The sequence below is a fragment of the Octopus sinensis genome, linkage group LG2 (assembly GCF_006345805.1).
Source record: "Octopus sinensis linkage group LG2, ASM634580v1, whole genome shotgun sequence".
Classification (NCBI taxonomy): Eukaryota; Metazoa; Mollusca; class Cephalopoda; order Octopoda; family Octopodidae; genus Octopus; species Octopus sinensis.
Genome location: NC_042998.1, coordinates 2,250,421 through 2,268,583, shown reverse-complemented (window position 1 = coordinate 2,268,583; position 18,163 = coordinate 2,250,421). Strand labels below are relative to the sequence as shown.

Here is an 18,163-nt window from a genome sequence, read left to right as displayed (position 1 = left end):
TCATAATATGTCGATCTTTTTCTTCTGAATGGTTCATGTTTTCTCTTTTCTCTTTCTATCTCTTCTTTTATTTTTTATAGGGATTTTGGACATATTTGGTTTTGAGCACTTTGAAAATAACAGCTTTGAGCAAGCATGTATCAATTTAGCCAATGAACAGTTACAGTTTTTCTTCAATAAAGTATGTATTTTTATTTAAGTATGTACACACACACACACACATATATATACATTACTTATTATCTTATATTAAACTTTTTAATACTTTTTGATAGTTATATATATTTAAAAAAAATTTTTTTAATTAAAAAATTTATTCATTTAGAATTTTAAAAATATTAAAAAATGTAAAAATTTATAAATATAAATGAAAAAATTTTAAATTTAAATAGTTTAAATTTTAAATTTTATATTTTATATATTTTGTATATTATATTAATTGTTTATTTTTATGTTTTGGTTTATGTTTTTCCATGCCTCCCACACCCTCAGGGTTGGCACCCTCAACGTTGGCACACTGAAAGGTAGGTCTGGTGAGATAGTCGAGATGCTTGAACGGAGATGTGTGGATATATGTTGCATGCAAGAAATAAGGTGGAGAGGAGGATCGGCTAGGTTCCTCACAGGCAAGGAACGCAGGTACAAGATTTTCTGGGCAGGGAACACTGATAGGGTTGGTGGCGTGGGTATACTTATCGCTGAGAAATGGGTAGATAAAGTAATTGAGGTAATCAGAGTATGTGACAGAATACTTAAGATTAGATTAGTGCTTCATCATAGTTTAGCAACCATTATATCAGCCTATGCTCCTCAGTTGGGGCTACCCGATGGACAGAAAGACCGATTCTATGACACTCTACTGCAGACTACCTTGTTGACGAACGACAGAGACCTTATCTTTGTGGCTGGTGACTTCAATGGTCACGTTGGACGACATGCTGGGGGCTTCCATGGCGTACATGGAGGCTATGGCTATGGCTCCCGCAACGAGGAGGGAACCAGGCTGCTGGAGTTCTGCGATGCAAATAATCTTATGATTTGCAACACTAACTTCAGGAAATCTACCAGCCACCTAGTCACTTACCGATCGGGCCAACATACCAGCCAAATTGACTACATCCTTGCAAGGCAAAGGGAGAGATGGCTGCTTATAAATGCCAAAACCTTCCCAGGTGAAGAATGTACCCCACAACATAGACTGGTAGTTAGTGACTTTAGGATCAGGACTAGGAGGACAACCAGAAGACGACAAATATGGAGAAGGATCTGGAAGCTTAAAGATCCTGCAAATGGACAGAGATTTATGGACATATTACTTGAAGCCTTTGATGAAGTAGAAGGGGATAGAGCATCACAGGGGGTAGAAGACAACTGGACATTTCTAAGGGACAACCTGCTGAGAGCCACTGACCAGATCTGTGGCTGGTGCAAAGTCCCCTCTCGACCTAGAATAACGTGGTGGTGGAACAATATTGTAGACAGGGCTATTAGAGAAAAGAGACAGGCTTGGAAGGTCTGGAAAAATGGGGGTAGCAGGGAATTGTATCAGACTGCCAAAAGAGAAGCTAGGAGACAGGTTTATTTAGCCAGAGGGGAAGCAAATAAGAAAAAATTTGCCAATGTTCTGCGCCGTGAGGACCAAAGACTGGAGGTGTTTCGCGTTGCAAGACAGTGTGTGAGAGAGAATCGTGATGTGGTAGGAGAGAAGTGTGTTCGCATGGAAGATGGTTCACTGGCGCTAAATGAGGATGCAAAGAGAGAGGTTTGGAGACGCCACTATGAAAGGTTGCTGAATAAAGAAAATGAATGGGATAAAGAGTCTGCCGAATGTTGACCCAACAGAGGGACCAGCTATCCGAGTTGATAGTTCCGTGGTAGCTAAGGCAATTAGAAGCATGAAGACAGGGAAAGCCCCAGGCCCATCAGGAATCACTGCAGAGATGCTCAAAATGTCTGGTAGTGTCGGCTATAGCCTAGTCACCCGTATAGTTAATCAGGTGATACACAAAGGGGTCATACCCAATGACTGGTGTAGCAGTATAATAGTCAACTGCTACAAAGGTAAAGGTGATGCCCTAGATACAAATAACTACAGAGGTATCAAGCTGTTGGACCAGGTGATGAAGGTTACGGAGAGGGTCATAGCCCAACTAATTAGAGAGAGAGTTAGTTTAGATGAGATGCAGTTTGGGTTTGTGCCAGGGAAAAGTACTACTGATGCTATATTCCTGGTAAGGCAGCTGCAGGAGAAATACCTAGCCAAAGATAAGCCCCTGTACCTGGCTTTTGTTGACATGGAGAAAGCCTTCAACAGGGTCCCCCGATCCCTTATCTGGTGGTCAATGAGGAAACTAGGGATAGATGAATGGCTAGTGAGAGCTGTGCGGGCCATGTATAGGGACACTGCTAGTAAGGTGAGGTTGGCAACGAGTACAGTGAAGAATTCCGGGTAGAGGTAGGGGTCCACCAAGGCTCAGTCCTCAGCCCCCTCCTATTTATCATAGTCCTCCAGGCAATAACGGAGGAATTCAAGACAGGATGCCCTTGGGAGCTCCTCTATGCTGATGACCTTGCTCTAATTGCTGAGTCGCTATCAGAACTGGAGGAGAAGTTTCAGGTGTGGAAACAAGGATTAGAATCGAAGGGCCTCAGAGTCAATCTAGCTAAAACCAAAGTCGTAATCAGTAGGAAGGTAGACAAATCACAAACGCCTTCAGGTAGATGGCCCTGCTCGATCTGTAGAAAAGGTGTAGGTAGAAACTCTATAAGATGCACCAAGTGTAAGCTATGGACACATAAGAGGTGCAGCAATGTCAAAGAAAGGCTAACTAGGAAGATGGTTTTTGTATGTGGCAGATGCTCAGGAACAGTAAACACTGAAAATGCTCTGAGACCAACTTCCGTCACTTTCCAGGGAGAAAAACTAGAAATAGTTGATAGTTTCCGTTACCTAGGTGACCAAGTCAGCAGCTGGGGCGGGTGTGCTGAAAGTGTAACTGCTAGAGTAAGAATAGCTTGGGCAAAGTTCAGAGAGCTCTTACCTCTGCTGGTGACAAAAGGCCTCTCGCACAGAGTGAAAGGCAGACTGTATGATGCGTGTGTACGAACAGCCATGCTACATGGCAGTGAAACATGGGCCGTGACTGCTGAGGATATGCGTAAGCTCGCAAGAAATGAAGCCAGTATGCTCCGATGGATGTGTAATGTCAGTACTCATACTCGGCAGAGTGTAAGTACCTTGAGAGAAAAGCTGGACCTAAGAAGCATCAGTTGTGGTGTGCAAGATAGACGTTTGCGCTGGTATGGTCATGTGGCGAGAATGGATGAAGATAGTTGTGTGAAAAAGTGCCACACCCTAGCGGTTGAGGGAACCTGCGGAAGAGGCAGACCCAGGAAAACCTGGGACAAGGTGGTGAAGCACGACCTTCGAACTTTAGGTCTCACTGAGGAAATGACTAGAGACCGAGACCTCTGGAAGTGTGCTGTGCGCGAGAAGACCCGGCAGGACAAGTGAGTCCATAACCCGTGGCCTACATGGGATGGAGCCAGCCTACGTATGCATACCTTCCCTTCTTGTGAAGACCTGTTGAGGCAAGTGAGGATCAGAATCGAAATCGTTCAATGGAAATTGCAGATGTGTTACCAGTGCCGGTAGCATGTAAGAGAACCTTCCGTTTCGCGACCGTGCCCAGCGCCGACCCGACTGGCCTCGTGCCGGTGGCACGTAAAAAGCACCATCCGTTCGTGTCCATTGCCAGCCTCACCTGGCCCTCGTGCCGGTAGCACATAAAAAGCACCATCCGTTCGTGGCCGTTTGCCAGCTCTGTCTGGCACCTGTGCGGGTGGCACGTAAAAAGCACCCACTACACTCATGGAGTGGTTGGCGTTAGGAAGGACATCCAGCCGTAGAAACACTGCCAGATTTGACTGGGCCTGATGAAGCCTTCTGGCTTCACAGACCCCAGTAGAACCGTCCAACCCATGCTAGCATGGAAAACGGACGCTAAACGATGATGATGATGATGATGATTGTTTGATTTGCCTAATAGTGGTTTTATCTCTAATTTAATTTATATATATATATATATATATATATATATATATATATATATATATATATATATATATATATATATATTATTTATAGGAATTCCGACTCTGTCTTTTATGTTTTATTTATTTTCTTTATAATATTAATGTAGAATATAGAATATATAGTATAAATAGTATATAGTAAAATGGAATGAAGTATTGATTGTTTTATTGAATAGATGAAATGTTGAATATAAAATATTAAGGGACTAGTATACTCCCTTGCATTTAAGCAGTCTTCAAGGTCCCAGGTTGTGACAGGAATGTTTCAACTGTTGGAAACATTCCTGTCACATCACAGGTGCCAAGCTGTATCAGCCTTGGCCTTTCCCTTAGATAACATCTGGTACGCATGGGGAGCTGTTGTTCTTCTGTAAACAATCTTGTCTGGACTTGTGCCTTGGAGGGTAACTTTGTAGGTGTAATCTCATGGTCATTCACTGCAGGGGGGTCTTTACCCTATGTATGTATGTATGTATGAATGTATGTGTGTGTGTATGTATGTATGTATGTATGTATGTATGTGTGTATGCATGTATGTATGTATGTGTGCATGCCTGCCTGCCTGCTTGCCTGTCTGTCTGTATGTCTTCTCTTTCTCTTTTTAATTTAGAGTAAATTTTGACTGGCCACCTACATTGTAGAAAGGTTGTGAAGGAAAGTATCTTGTTTTAACCATCTCCTTTAAAGATTAAGAAGGTCTTGCAGATTTTTATAGTCCCATATGTATGTATGTATGTATGTATGTATGTATGTATATGTTTGTATGTGTATTTGTGTGTATGTGTGTAGTATGTATAAAGTTCAAGAATTTATATATATATATATATATGCCCTGAGGAGGGCATGAAAGGGTCTCTTTTGTGTGACCAGTGTTATCATGTCTGATCTCAAAGGCCTCAAGCATGGTCACAGAGGTGGCCTCCATTTACCAATATGATATCTAGCATGTTCTTTCATGCACCTTGTTGTAGCAGAGTGTGTGGATCAGCCAGTGAGCTCACTTGCTATTATAAACTCCAAAATCTAGATGGCTCGGCTGTTACTGGAAAGCCGACTTATGGTCGGTGTGGAATGACTTGTAGGTCCCTTAGAAGCTATATGAGACATCATCAGCAATGGAGAGACCAAATGTATGGAGTTTGTTAGAATGAAATGGGTCTAAGAAGTGGTCTTACTAGGTCATGAACTGAGAGGAGTTTAGTCATTACATTGACTCTAGTAGTTGACTGTTACTTTAATTTATTGGTTCCAAAAAGATAAACGGGCAAAGTTGATTTTGGTGGGATTTAAATTCGGCAAAGAATTTTTCCAGTGCCCTAATGACTCAGCCAATCCACTACCTTAAAATTCTAGATTCTTGCCAGCAGGGAATTGAACTTTCATCTCCTGCATGATGGACAAGGATACTTACCACTGCACAACAACAACAACAACAACAACATAGGACAAATAGGAAATGCTGCTTCATCCATTTACTCATTATGAAGTATACAGAAAAAAAGGCTCTTCATCAGTTTAATTCTTATACTAGAGTAGACAGAATCTGAACATATGATGATGATCATCATCATCATCATTGACAGTGATAGCAACAACAACAACACCACCACATAGCATTTGCTGCCACTACCTCCGTCATCATCGTCATCATCATCATCATCATCATCATCATCATCATTAATAACATTATTATTTTAATGCTCTGCTGATGTGGGCTTAACATGAGATATTTCTCATGTTATTACTGCTCACATAAAACTGACCCGTTTTATTGTTTATTCTCTTTCAGTATGTTTTCCAATTAGAACAAGAAGAATACAACAAGGAAGGGATAGACTGGAAAGAGATTAAGTTTGTTGACAACCAACCCTTACTGGTAAACAGGAACCTTTTATTGTACATCTTGATATTAAAGCTAAGTTACCACCATGTATAAAACTTGATCTTTAGAACCAGAAACTGTAGTTTTAGTTTTTAACTTTAGCTTCAGTCTCAAGAATCTTTAGTCTTTAGTCTTTAATCTTTGTTTCTACAATAAGAAACTTTACTCTTACAACCACATTGAAGTAGTCATCGAAGTTAAAGGCAGATTCACAGAATAATCTTATAAGAAAGCTTATCAGGAAAATGTGCACAAATTTACAAATTTTTGTGAAAATACATTTGGTTTTTGCTAGATTAGAGTTAGTTTATTAAATTACCAGATATGTCCTCAAATACTTCCAGCTCCCTCTGTTTAGATTGATAGACATACTACACAATATATCAATACACAGACACACACACTCACACACACACACACACATACACACACTCACACATATCACATATATGCCAATCTTCTCTTGGCGAGGGTAGCTGGCCTTGCTGTAATGACTTTATATGACTAGTTCCAGTTACACACCCATGACGTGTTGCACATTTTACCTGCATATTATGATTATTATGTAATTCTAGGCTTCGTGAAACAGCTGTTGATTTAAGAAATTACATATTTTATTCTGTAGTGTTTTTGTGCTCCATGTAAGCACACACACACACCCATACACACATATAAAACCTGTGTTTATCTGCACTACTATTTATATATATATATATATTAAAGTAATAAAGTTAATGTCTGTTTGTAAAGTAACCAATGGTTTCACATCTATGAAGGCTGTAGCTTCGTGGTCAACTCATCAGACTCTAGTCCAAGAACAAATTTAACTCTTCACCTGCATATACATACATACATACATACGTACGTATGTATGTATGTATTTACGTACGTACGTACGTATGTATGTATTTACGTACGTATGTATTTGGAAAATTTACTAATTATATACTATTCATTTATTATTTTATATTTTATTTAGTCCTAGGTAAATGTTTTTTCGTATATTTAATTTTTTTTTATATATGGTATGATTTAATTATATCATTGTTGAATTGCTACATGGTGGTTCTTCTCTAATTTATATATATATATTATATATTGTGAAATTTGATTTAATATTACTAAATTGAATTTTTCCCTGTAAGTTTGGAATCATATTCCTTATTATTATTATTATTAGTATTATTATTATTATTATTATTATTATATTCTTCTGTTTTTCTCTTATTATTTGTTTGTTTTTGAAATTGTATGTTAAATTGATATGCATTTATATTTCAGAATTTGTTTATGGAGAAACCTGGGCTTCTTTCCATTTTGGATGATGAAACTCAGTTTCCTAAAGTTAGTATCACCTATCTTACAGTCATATGATGAACTTATTCATGGACACAGAGTGACTAGATTTCTGTTCTGTTTAGGCAAAGATTCTGTTTTCTTTATCTTATTTACGAATCATTGAATTCATTATAAAGCAAAACGTTAGATTGAATATTGTTTTTGGAGAGATGGTCATGTCAGTAACATGACTTTGGTGAAATCAATTCAAAATGGAATAGTAAAATAATAGATATTGCAAGTTGCTAAAAATATGCTTTACTATGTTGACATCATAAGAATTTTATAAACTTTTAAGAGAACATGAAATAATTTGCTTTTGTAACAGTGAATCTTGAAGTGCATAGAGCTATAAATAAATATTGGGTTGAAAAATCTTTTTGGATGGCAGGCAGTCTTCAAATTCTTCCATTCAAAAGGGATTTCAACTCAATATTCACATGCTACTATTTAAAGTTCTATGTGCTTCAAGATCCACTGTTCCAAAAAAGAAATGCTTTATCATAACAGTTACATATAGGTGTAGGAGTGGCTGTGTGGTAAGTAGCTTGCTTACCAACCACATGGTTCCGGGTTCAGTCCCACTGTGTGGCACCTTGGGCAAGTGCCTTCTATTATAGCCTCGGATCGACCAAAGCCTTGTGAGTGGATTTGGTAGACGGAAGCTGAAAGAAGCCCATCGTATATATGTATATACATATGTGTGTGTGTATTTCTGTCTGTGTTTGTCCCCCCTAACATCGCTTGACAACCGATGCTGGTGTGTTTATGTCCCCATAACTTAGCAGTTCGGCAAAAGAGACCGATAGAATAAGTACTAGGCTTACAAAGAATAAGTCCTGGGGTTGACTTGCTCGACTAAAGGTGGTGCTCCAGCATGGCCACAGTCAAATGACTGAAACAAGTAAAAGAGTATTTGACTGATCAATGATCAAAGTATCGATGGGACTTTAAAATTTTTGATGTACAGAGTATGGCGGCGATCCAGCATGGCCACAGTCATTGGACTGAAACATATAAGAGAAATAAGAGTAAATTATTAAATATATGATAAAATATTAAATGTTATTTTGATAAAATGATAAAATTTTATCATAAATGTTATGATAACATTTTTTTTTTTTAAATACAGTAACCTGTAGGAACTGAAGTAAATAATTTGAATTTTTTTTCTACAATTTTTTCTGTTATTATCAGGCAACAGATGCTACATATGTTCAAAAACTGAATAAAAGCTTCAAAAGCAATGTTTACTTTGTGATAAGCCAAGGATTTACTGACAAACAGTTCACCATCAAACATTATGCTGCACAGGTAATTATTTCCTCCTCCTTAAATTAAACTTGTGTGCATGTGTGTGTGTGTGTGTAAGCTGTGTGGTAGGAAGTTTGCTTCCTAACCACATGGTTATGGGTTCAGTCCCACTGTGTGGCACTTTGGGTAAGTGTTGTCCACTATTAGTCTTGAGCTGACCAAAGCCTCTTGGGTGGATTTGGTAGACAGAAACTAAAAGAAACCCATAATCATCATCATCATTTAATGTCTGTTGTCCACACTTATATGGGTTGGACAGGTTGACTAGGGCTGGTAAGGTGAGGGGCTGCACCAGGCTCCAGTTTGATTTGGCATGATTCCTCTGGCTGGATTCCCCTCCTAATGCCAACCACTTTACAGAGTGTAATGGGTGCTTTTACATGCCACCAGCATGGGTGCCTGTTGTGTGACACCAGTCTCTGCCACGGCTATGATTTCACTTGGCTTGATGGGTCCTCTACGCAAGCACGGCATACTGCCAAAGGTCTCAGTCATTTGTCATTGCCTCCGTGAGGCCCAACACTCAAAAGATGCTTTTTATGTGCTACCAATACACACATATATGTGTATGTGTGTGTGTGTGTGTGTGAATTTGCCAGATAGAAACTGTGTGGAGGCCTGTAATGTGTGTGTGTGTGTTTATTCTGCCTACCATACTGATTGACAACTGATTTTGGTTTGTCTATATCCCTATAACTTAGCAGTTTGGCAAAAGAGACCAACTGAATGTGTACCAGATTTTAAAAATAAATACTGGTGTGGATCTGTTTGACTAAAACTCATCAAGGCAGTGCCCCAGCTTTGCCACAGTCCAATGACTGAAACAAGTAAAAGATAAAAGATGTATTAGCACAGGAAAATAGAATTTATTAAATGATTTTAGAATTAAATAATTTTGGCAGAAGCAATAGCATGCTGGGAATTCATCCATTTTTACCTTCTGAGTTCAAATCCCACTGAGGATGACTTTGCCTTTCATCCTTTCAGGGTCAATAAAACAAGTATCAGGTGAATACTGGGGTTACTGCTTCCCCTGAACTTGCTAGCCTTGTGCCAAAATTTTAAACCAATCTAACAGTTAGAATCATGTAATTTATAACTTTCAGGGCATTGCTCCAGCATGGCTGCAGTCTAATGGCTGAAGCAAGTAAAAGACTAAAAGAATCTTTAAACAACAAAATAGTTATGTTATTGTTTCAAAAATTATTTTTCTATGTAATTCATCATATTTTATTATTGTTTACAGGTCACTTACAACAGTGATAATTGGCTAGAGAAGAACAGAGATACACAACCTGCTGAAATCTTAAACATCTTGAGAAATAGCAACAACACGTTAATTAAAATGCTGTTTTCAGGTACTTTTATTCTTGTTCTAATTTAAGGTGACAATCTGGCAGAATTGTTGGCACATTCGACAAAACACTTAGCAGCATTTCTTCTGACTCATTGCATTCTGTGTTCAAATTCCACTGAGGTCGACTTTGCCTTTCATCCTTTCAGAGTCAATGAAATAAGTACCAGTTGAGTACTGGGGTCGATGTAAATAACTAGCCTCTTCCTACAAAATTTCAGGCCTTGTATCTTTAGTAGAATAGATTATTATTATTATAATTGTTATTACCTTCCATGAAAAACATGTCTGGTCAAGGGGACATATTACCTTCCTTAGAAACAGGGGAAAGTTGGCAGCGGGGAGAGCATCTGGCTATAGAAAATCTGTCTCCATGAATTCCATTTGGCAATATAAGCATGGAAAAATGGGTGTCTAAAATGATTACGAGGATGGTGAATACTTGTGTGAGCGCAAGATTTGTTTTTCTTTTATATTATTGGGTTGATTGTGGTGTATGCAGGAGATTTGAAGTAAAGACACCTACCTTCTCTTCATCGATGCAGACCTCCCCGGTGGTAATGCACCCTTTGGCGTGGCCCGACCTGAACGCTAAAAATAGCAGCTGCTTTTCCCTTACCTTGTCAAAGCGCTCACACGTCCAGCCCTGTTGGCTACCCCGATCGAAAAGGCCCAATGCTCCACTGCCTGAATGTGCGTCACTCCTGCCCCTTCCTCTTCCAGTCAGCCTCAAGTTCCGGTCAGCTCCCCAGCTGCTGACGTCATCCCACATTGATCTGGTAGAAGGGGCAGTGACCATGGCTTTCAAAGAATCACCAAGACTGGAGGAGGAGGAGGAGGAGGAGGAGGAGGAATGGTGGTGGAGGTAGTGGTGGTGGTATTTGTGTGTGTGTGTGTGTGTGTGTGTGTGTATGCTTGTTCTGTTGATATCACTTTAAATTATTTTGTTAACACTGGTGGAATTTGAAATCAGAACTTTTAAGTCAGAAATAATATATTTATTTCAGTTCTGCATTGTACACAAAATATATAATTATTCAAATAATGAGCTGCCTAAGCAGAAAAATGTAAATTAAGCTATCCACTACTGTAATAACTTAATTTCTGATAGCTTGAAATAGAATCTCAATATTTTATGCCATCAATGGAGGAAAGAAATTGGATGTCTCCTTTGTGGAGTGGTCAACAAATTCAAAACAAGTTATCAGTTTTCTCCCCTTTTTTTCTGTACATTGAAAGCATAAAAGAAATGTGTTTTTATTTTGTGGTATCTTGGGAGGGTTAAATCGTCCAATCCATGCTAGCATGGAAAGCGGACATTAAACGATGATGATGATGATGATGATGATGATGATGATGATCAGAGCGACAGGTGAAATTCCACTAAGCATTTCCTCTGGCATGCTAGCAATTCTATTGATGATGATAGTGATGACAACAACAATGATTTATCACATTAGCATAAGGACACACAAATTTATTGACAAGAGATATAGATAATTAAATTGACCCCCAAATAAACAGATAATTATTGAGTATTTCCATTTTCTTTCCTTTCAAGGTCACATAAAACGAACTGGAACTTTCGATCCTCAAGAGTCTGCCATGTTTACAAAAGATCTGAATTTAAAGGTAAAGAAACTTTCTTTTGATATTGAAGTTTTATCTAACCCCTTTGGTATCTTTATATGTCAAGAAATGTCTAGAGAAATTTCTTTATATATATATATATATAGTAGAATAAGAAATACAAAGTCCCTGGTACAGTATTATATATTTGAAAAAAAATGAATAGAAATGGCTTTTCTGATAATTTTTCCACTTTAATAAATTAGATGTTTATAAGTTAACAAAAGGTGATGGGAGTTTCTTGCTTAAAAGCAGTCTTCAAACTTTGAAGACCACTTTTAAGCAACACTCCCCCATCAGAGTCACCTTTTGTAAACTTATAAACACCTAATTTATTAAAGTGGAAAAATGATTAGAAATTCCATTTCTATTCGTTTTTTTCAAAAATATATATATATATATATATGGAGAGAGAGGGAGAGCTAGAAATGCAGTGTCTGAAAGTCTAATAGGGGGTAACACTGGGCAGATATGGTATTTTTACACCTTTTACCATAAGAGAATTTTTTTCTCCACAGGGAACTACAGTGAATTTTGGGTTCAACCCCACTGCATGGTACCTTGAACAAGTGTCTTTCACTATAGCCCCAGGCCAACCAAATTCTTGTGAGTGGATTTGGTTGACAGAAACTGAAATGTGTGTGTGCGCACATGCACACATGTCCTTGTTTTGACATCATGTGTTGGTTGTAAACAAGAATCAGTGTCATTGAAGTGAGTTTGTTTCCAGTCTTCTGATGAAAATATGTTTGTCCATGAGAAGTATTACTATTTGGAAACAGGTGACAGTTGGCAACAAGAAGGACATTTGACTACAAAAGATCTATCTCACCACACTCCATCTAACCCATGTGAACATGGAAGATTGGATCTTAAAATGATGAGGATTACGACATATATAATTATTAATTTTTTTAGTGTATATTGTGATACTTTGGTTCAATTCTTTTGCTTCAAACATTTCTAGGAGACTCACAATTTGGATAAAGCACGGAAGCTAACTGTTGGTGCTCAGTTCAAGGTAAGTGTGTTTTTTTTTAATTTTGATCTTGCATATTGTTCGTGTGGAATCCTGATTGAACACTTTGTCTGTAAGCTGGAAGGTTAATAGTGCTAATCTTATCATTGGCGCTCTACTGATCATAAGACTATTATCTCTAAATGTATCTAAGTAACTCTAAATATGTTTTAATTCCTTAGTAGAACTCACATTTTTTTTCTTTTATAGCTTTTAGCTCTGAGATCAAATTTTGTGTAGATATGAGAGTACAGTTGAGAAACTTGGTTTGCAGTCATGTGGTTTTGAGTTCAGTTCTACTGTGCGACACCTTGGACAGGTGTTTTCTTCTCTAGCTCCGAGCTGACTAATGCTCTGTCAGGAATTTGGTGGATAGAAACTGCATGAAAGCCTGTCTTATTCTTTTACTAGTTTCAGTCATTTGACTGTGGCCATGCTGGAGCACCACCTTTAGTCTTACAAATCAAACCCCCAGGACTTATTCTTTGTAAGCCTAGTACTTATTCTATCAGAGTCTTTTGCCAAAATGCTAAGTTATAGGGACATAAACACACCAACATCAGTTGTCAAGTGATGCTGGGGGACAAACACTGACACACAAACATATACATATATATATATATATATATATATATATATATATATATATATATATATATATATATATATATACAACAGGCTTCTTTCAGTTTCAGTTTCCCTCTACTAAGTCCACTCAAGGCTTTGGTTGGCCTGAGGCTATAGTAGAAGACACTTGCCCAAGGTGCCTCACAGTGGGACTGAACCCGGAACCATGTGGTTGGTAAGCAAGCTACTTACCAAACAGCCATGCCTGTGCCTAGATATATATATATATATATATATATATATTATGTGTGTTTCATGGACAATTGGTGTTGGTTTATTAGCTGTTTGACAAAACAGATCTATAGAATAAGTTCCTGGCTTATAAATAAGTACTGGGATTAATTGACTCAACTAAAACCTCTAAGGTTCTTTTCCCAGCTCAGTTTCATAATCCAATGACTGAAACAAGTAACAGATAAAAGAATCTCTTATGATAATTTGAAGAGACATTCTTTTGGCATTAATAGGAACTAATAAACCATTGCTGGAAACATTTAATTTGCATAAGTCAAACAGTCGACAATATTGACTGTATTTGCATGAAATAAAACAATGTTGATTGACTGGTTTATTAATTACTTTAATTCTTGATCAATGTTGAATAAATCTTGCAACATGATGGATGCATAGTAATGGGGATGAATTTATGATCTGTATTTTATTAATTATGTGAAGGTGCATGGCTCAGTGCTTGTAGTGTGTGCGCGATTTGAATATAGAGGCACCTACCTTCTCTTCTTAGTGACGGAGACCCTCCAGTGGTGACTAGTCCTTCCACACAGCCCCGACCCGAACACTAACGATAGCAGCTGCTAGCCCAAACCCTTAGCGACGTCCTCACACGTCTTGTCACCTGCACGACCCACGTTGGAAAGGGCGCAATTCCCCGCTCCCTGCGTACGCCTGACGGCTGATCCCTTCCGGTTGCCCCAGCTTCCGGTCAACGCACCCGGCTGCTGACGTCCAGCTGCTGACGTCATCCCACAGTGCTTAGAGCATCTAGCTCAATGGTTAGAGCATTGGGCTTGCAATCATGAGGTAGTAAATTTGATTCCTGGACTGGGTTGTGTGTTGTGTTCTTGAGCAAGACACTTTATTTCACGTTGCTCCAGTTCACTCAGCTGCAGATGTGAGTTGCAGACTTACTGGTGCCAAACTGTATCAGCCCCTTTGCCTTTCCCTTGGATAGCATTGGTTGTGTGGAGAGGGGAGGCTGATACGTACAGGCAACTGCTGGTCTGCCATCAACAACCATGCCTGGACTCATGATTTGGAGAGGAACTTTCTAGGAGCATCCCATGGTCATTCACGAACAAAGGAGGTCTTTACCCTTTTTGTTTTTTGTTAATTAAAGTAGCAACTTGGCATGGGAAAAAAATGCTTTAGGACCTTTGTTCAAGCGCTTTATGTTCTGTATTCAAACCCTACAGAAGTCACCTCTGCCTTTCATCTGTCTGGAACCAATAAAATAGAGAACCATTCAATTACTAGGGTTGATGTAATCAACTAAGTTCCTCCCTTCTAAATTGCTGGCCTTGTGTTTCAATTAGAAACCATTAGTTAACTCTTTCGTTACTGTTGAATCACACTGCCTTTAATTTAGTAAAATAACTTTGTCGTTACTTAGCTGGTGATTGGATCATAAATTAACAGGAAATTTCAAAGGAAGGTTTTAGTTTTGATCACTTTAAAACACGAAGCTTGTATCTCAGAGCCAGAAGCAGTCTCAGGTGAGTTGGTATCAAAAGGGTTGAAATCTTGCATCAAATTTGTATTTAGCCACTTGAATACAAAAGTCATCCTTTGCTTTAATCCACCTTTAATAATATAATATTTAGTGTTAATTGTTAGCCCTGTAAAGAAGGGTTGCTTCATCTTATTAAATAAGGAAAATGACTGAGCCAAATATTAGGTTTTACTTGTAATGCTTGTCTTTGATGGTTTTGATCACAAATTTAGATATTTTTATCTTGTATTTTGTTTATATTGTTCTGTTTATATTTTTAGAATTCTTTGGTTGTTTTAATGGAAAGGATGAGTATTTCTGTTCCAATTTTCATCCGATGCTTGAAGCCAAATCACAAGAGGAAACCAAACATTTTTAATGAGAAATACATTCTAACACAGGTACTTATTAAAAGTCAACTTTAGCAATCAATAAATTATTGAGCTGTAATACTTCACCAATTTATTCATTTAGATGCACGAAAAGCAGAGAAATTTTGATATTTAATGAGTATTGGATGAGAAAGAGGACATCTGCAAATTATTCTACAATCATCATCATCATCGTCATCGTTTAACGTCCGCTTTCCATGCAAGCATGGGTTGGACGATTTGACGGAGGACTGGCAAGCCAGAAGGCTGCATCAGGCTCCAAACTTGATCTGGCAGAGTTTCTATGGCTGGATGCCCTTCATAATGCCAACCACTCCTAGTGTAGTGGGTGCATTTATGTGCCACCAGCACAAGGGCCAGTCAGGCATTACTGGCAACAGCCACACTCAAATGGTGTATTTTATGTTCCACCTGCACAGGAGCCAGTCCAGTGGCACTGGCAACGACCTCACTCAAATGTTTTTTCATGTGTCACCGGCACAAGTGCCAGTAAGGTGACGCTGGAGTAAAAAAAAGTTTTGAGCCAATGGCTGCATGGTTAAAAAGCTAGCTTTGAAACTACATGGTTTTGAGTTCACTTTCACTGTGCGGTACCTTGGGCAAACATCTTTTACTATAGTTCTGGGTCAGTGAATGCCTTGTGAGTAAATCTGGCGGATGAAAACTGTGTGGAAGCCTGTTGTATATATATGTGTGTTTGTGTTTGTCCTCTCCCACATCACAAGCACTGTTGGTTTGTTTATGTCCCTGTAGCTTAGTGGTTCAGCAAAAGGGACCACTAGAATAAGTGTCAAACTTAAAAGTTAAGTACTAGGGTTGATTTATTCGGCTAAACCCTTCAAGGTAGTGCCCCAGCTTGGTCACAGACCAATGAGTGAAACAAGTAAAAGATAAAAGATATGAGTTGCTTTTGATTACCTTTGATTCGGCAGACATCCTTAAAAACCTTCCGGCCATGACTCTCCTGTCAAGGTTATTTTTTTGTCAATGATGATGTGTTTAAAACTACATTTTTCTTCTAATGCGTCTGTTCTTTTGTAAATCAGTAACATGTGGTTTAAGGTCAATTAGTCTGTTATTTATAGCAGGTCACATGAGGACACCCTCGTTGGTTGAGGACATTGAATGTTTGTCTTGTTTTTAAACGTGAAAATAATTATTTCAACATTATTACACTTAATTACCTGTTAAAGATGATGATAATTTTAAAATTTAGTCATAAATCTCCATAAAGCTGTGTTTAGTTTTTGAAATCATCATCGTTTAACGTCCGTTTTCCATGCTGGCATGAGTTGGATGGTTCGACTGGGGCCTGGAAAGCCAGGAGGCTGCACCAGGCTCCAGTCTGATCTGGCAGAGTTTCTACAGCTGGATGCCCTTCCTAATGTCAACCACTCTGAGAGTGTAGTGGGTGCTTTTTACGTGCCACTGCCACAGGGGCCAGAGGGAGCTGGCAACAACCATGATCGGATGGTGCTTTTTATGTGCCACCGGCACAGGGACCACAACTACATTTTCCATTTGATTTTGGTTTTGATGTACTTGACTCAATAAGTCTCCTCAAGTACAGCATGTCGCCCTACAATCCAAGGTACTTTTGAGTGGACTGGTTATGTAACACTGATGTAGGTTACGGCTGTGAACTCACTTTATTTGCTGGGTCTTCTCAGTCACAGCACATCTCCAGAGGTCTTGGCTTTTTGTCATTGCCTCTGTAAGGCCCAATGTTCAAAGGTCATGCTTCACCACCTCACCCCATTCCTCTACTCCAGATTCCTTCCACTATTTGGGAGTGGCTCTTCTTCACACAGATTTCATCCATCCATAGTACATGACCATACCAACGCAAACGTCTCTCTTGCACACCACATCTGATACTTCTTATGTCCAGCATTTCTCTCAGGGCACTTACACTCTGTCGTGTGCACACACTGACATTACACATCCAGAAGATCATGCTAGCTTCAGTTCTTTTGAGCCTACGCATGTCTTCAGCAGTCACGGCCTATGTTTCACTGCTGTGAATCATGGCAGTTCGCACTGACTTTACCTTTCATCCTTCTGGGTTCAATGGAATAAGTACCATTTGAGCACTGGGGTTGATGTAATCAACTAGCTATTCCTCTCCTTAAAAACTTTTTGCCTTATGCCTGCAATAGAAAGGATTATTATTATTATTATTATTATTATTATTATTATTATTATTATTATTATTATTATTATTATCATCATCATCATCATCATCATCATCATCATTGTTATTGTTATTGTTATTTACTTTTAATCTGCATGTTTGTTGCAATCATTTTGCTGAGACACACCCAGCATCCTAGAGCGAGTGAAGGATGTATACTGTTACTGTATAACCGAGGGTTGGGGAGGGGAAGTGGCAGAGGCAGTAGTGAAATATCTGCATGTAATACTATGCAGACGTTTAAATTGTTAGCGTTTTTCTGAGGATGTGAGCAGTACTTGTCAGCAGAATCTTTTGGATTTCTCTGATACATGGATTTCCTGGGACGTTGTTTAGATGTCACTGACATCCGTTTTTTTTTTATCATACCCAGGATAGCTACAATAGCAGGAACAGTTTTTACTTTAAGATGTCATATCTTCTGTATTTCAACTTTTAGGTTCTTATATTTACTAAGTTTGTCAAATTCCTTTACAGATATATTTTTGTCAGTGGGAACACTTACATCTATTAGTCTACCTGTATTTTCTTCCTTGTCTATAATAATTATGTCTGGTCAATTAGCCTGGATCATTCTGTCAGTGTTGACTGAAA

General features: G+C 38.6%; 1 protein-coding gene across 1 annotated transcript in view; it reads left to right on the top strand.

The window, feature by feature from the left end:
* LOC115231588 (myosin-IIIb-like) overlaps positions 1 to 18,163 on the top strand; it is a 107,948-nt gene that overhangs the window by 54,134 nt on the left and 35,651 nt on the right. Inside the window, exons 11-18 of the mRNA XM_029801579.2 lie at positions 81 to 181; positions 5,885 to 5,971; positions 7,259 to 7,321; positions 8,513 to 8,629; positions 9,876 to 9,987; positions 11,545 to 11,615; positions 12,580 to 12,633; positions 15,265 to 15,384. Of these exons, the coding sequence (XP_029657439.1) occupies positions 81 to 181; positions 5,885 to 5,971; positions 7,259 to 7,321; positions 8,513 to 8,629; positions 9,876 to 9,987; positions 11,545 to 11,615; positions 12,580 to 12,633; positions 15,265 to 15,384 (725 nt within the window). The remainder of the gene's footprint in view (positions 1 to 80; positions 182 to 5,884; positions 5,972 to 7,258; positions 7,322 to 8,512; positions 8,630 to 9,875; positions 9,988 to 11,544; positions 11,616 to 12,579; positions 12,634 to 15,264; positions 15,385 to 18,163) is intronic.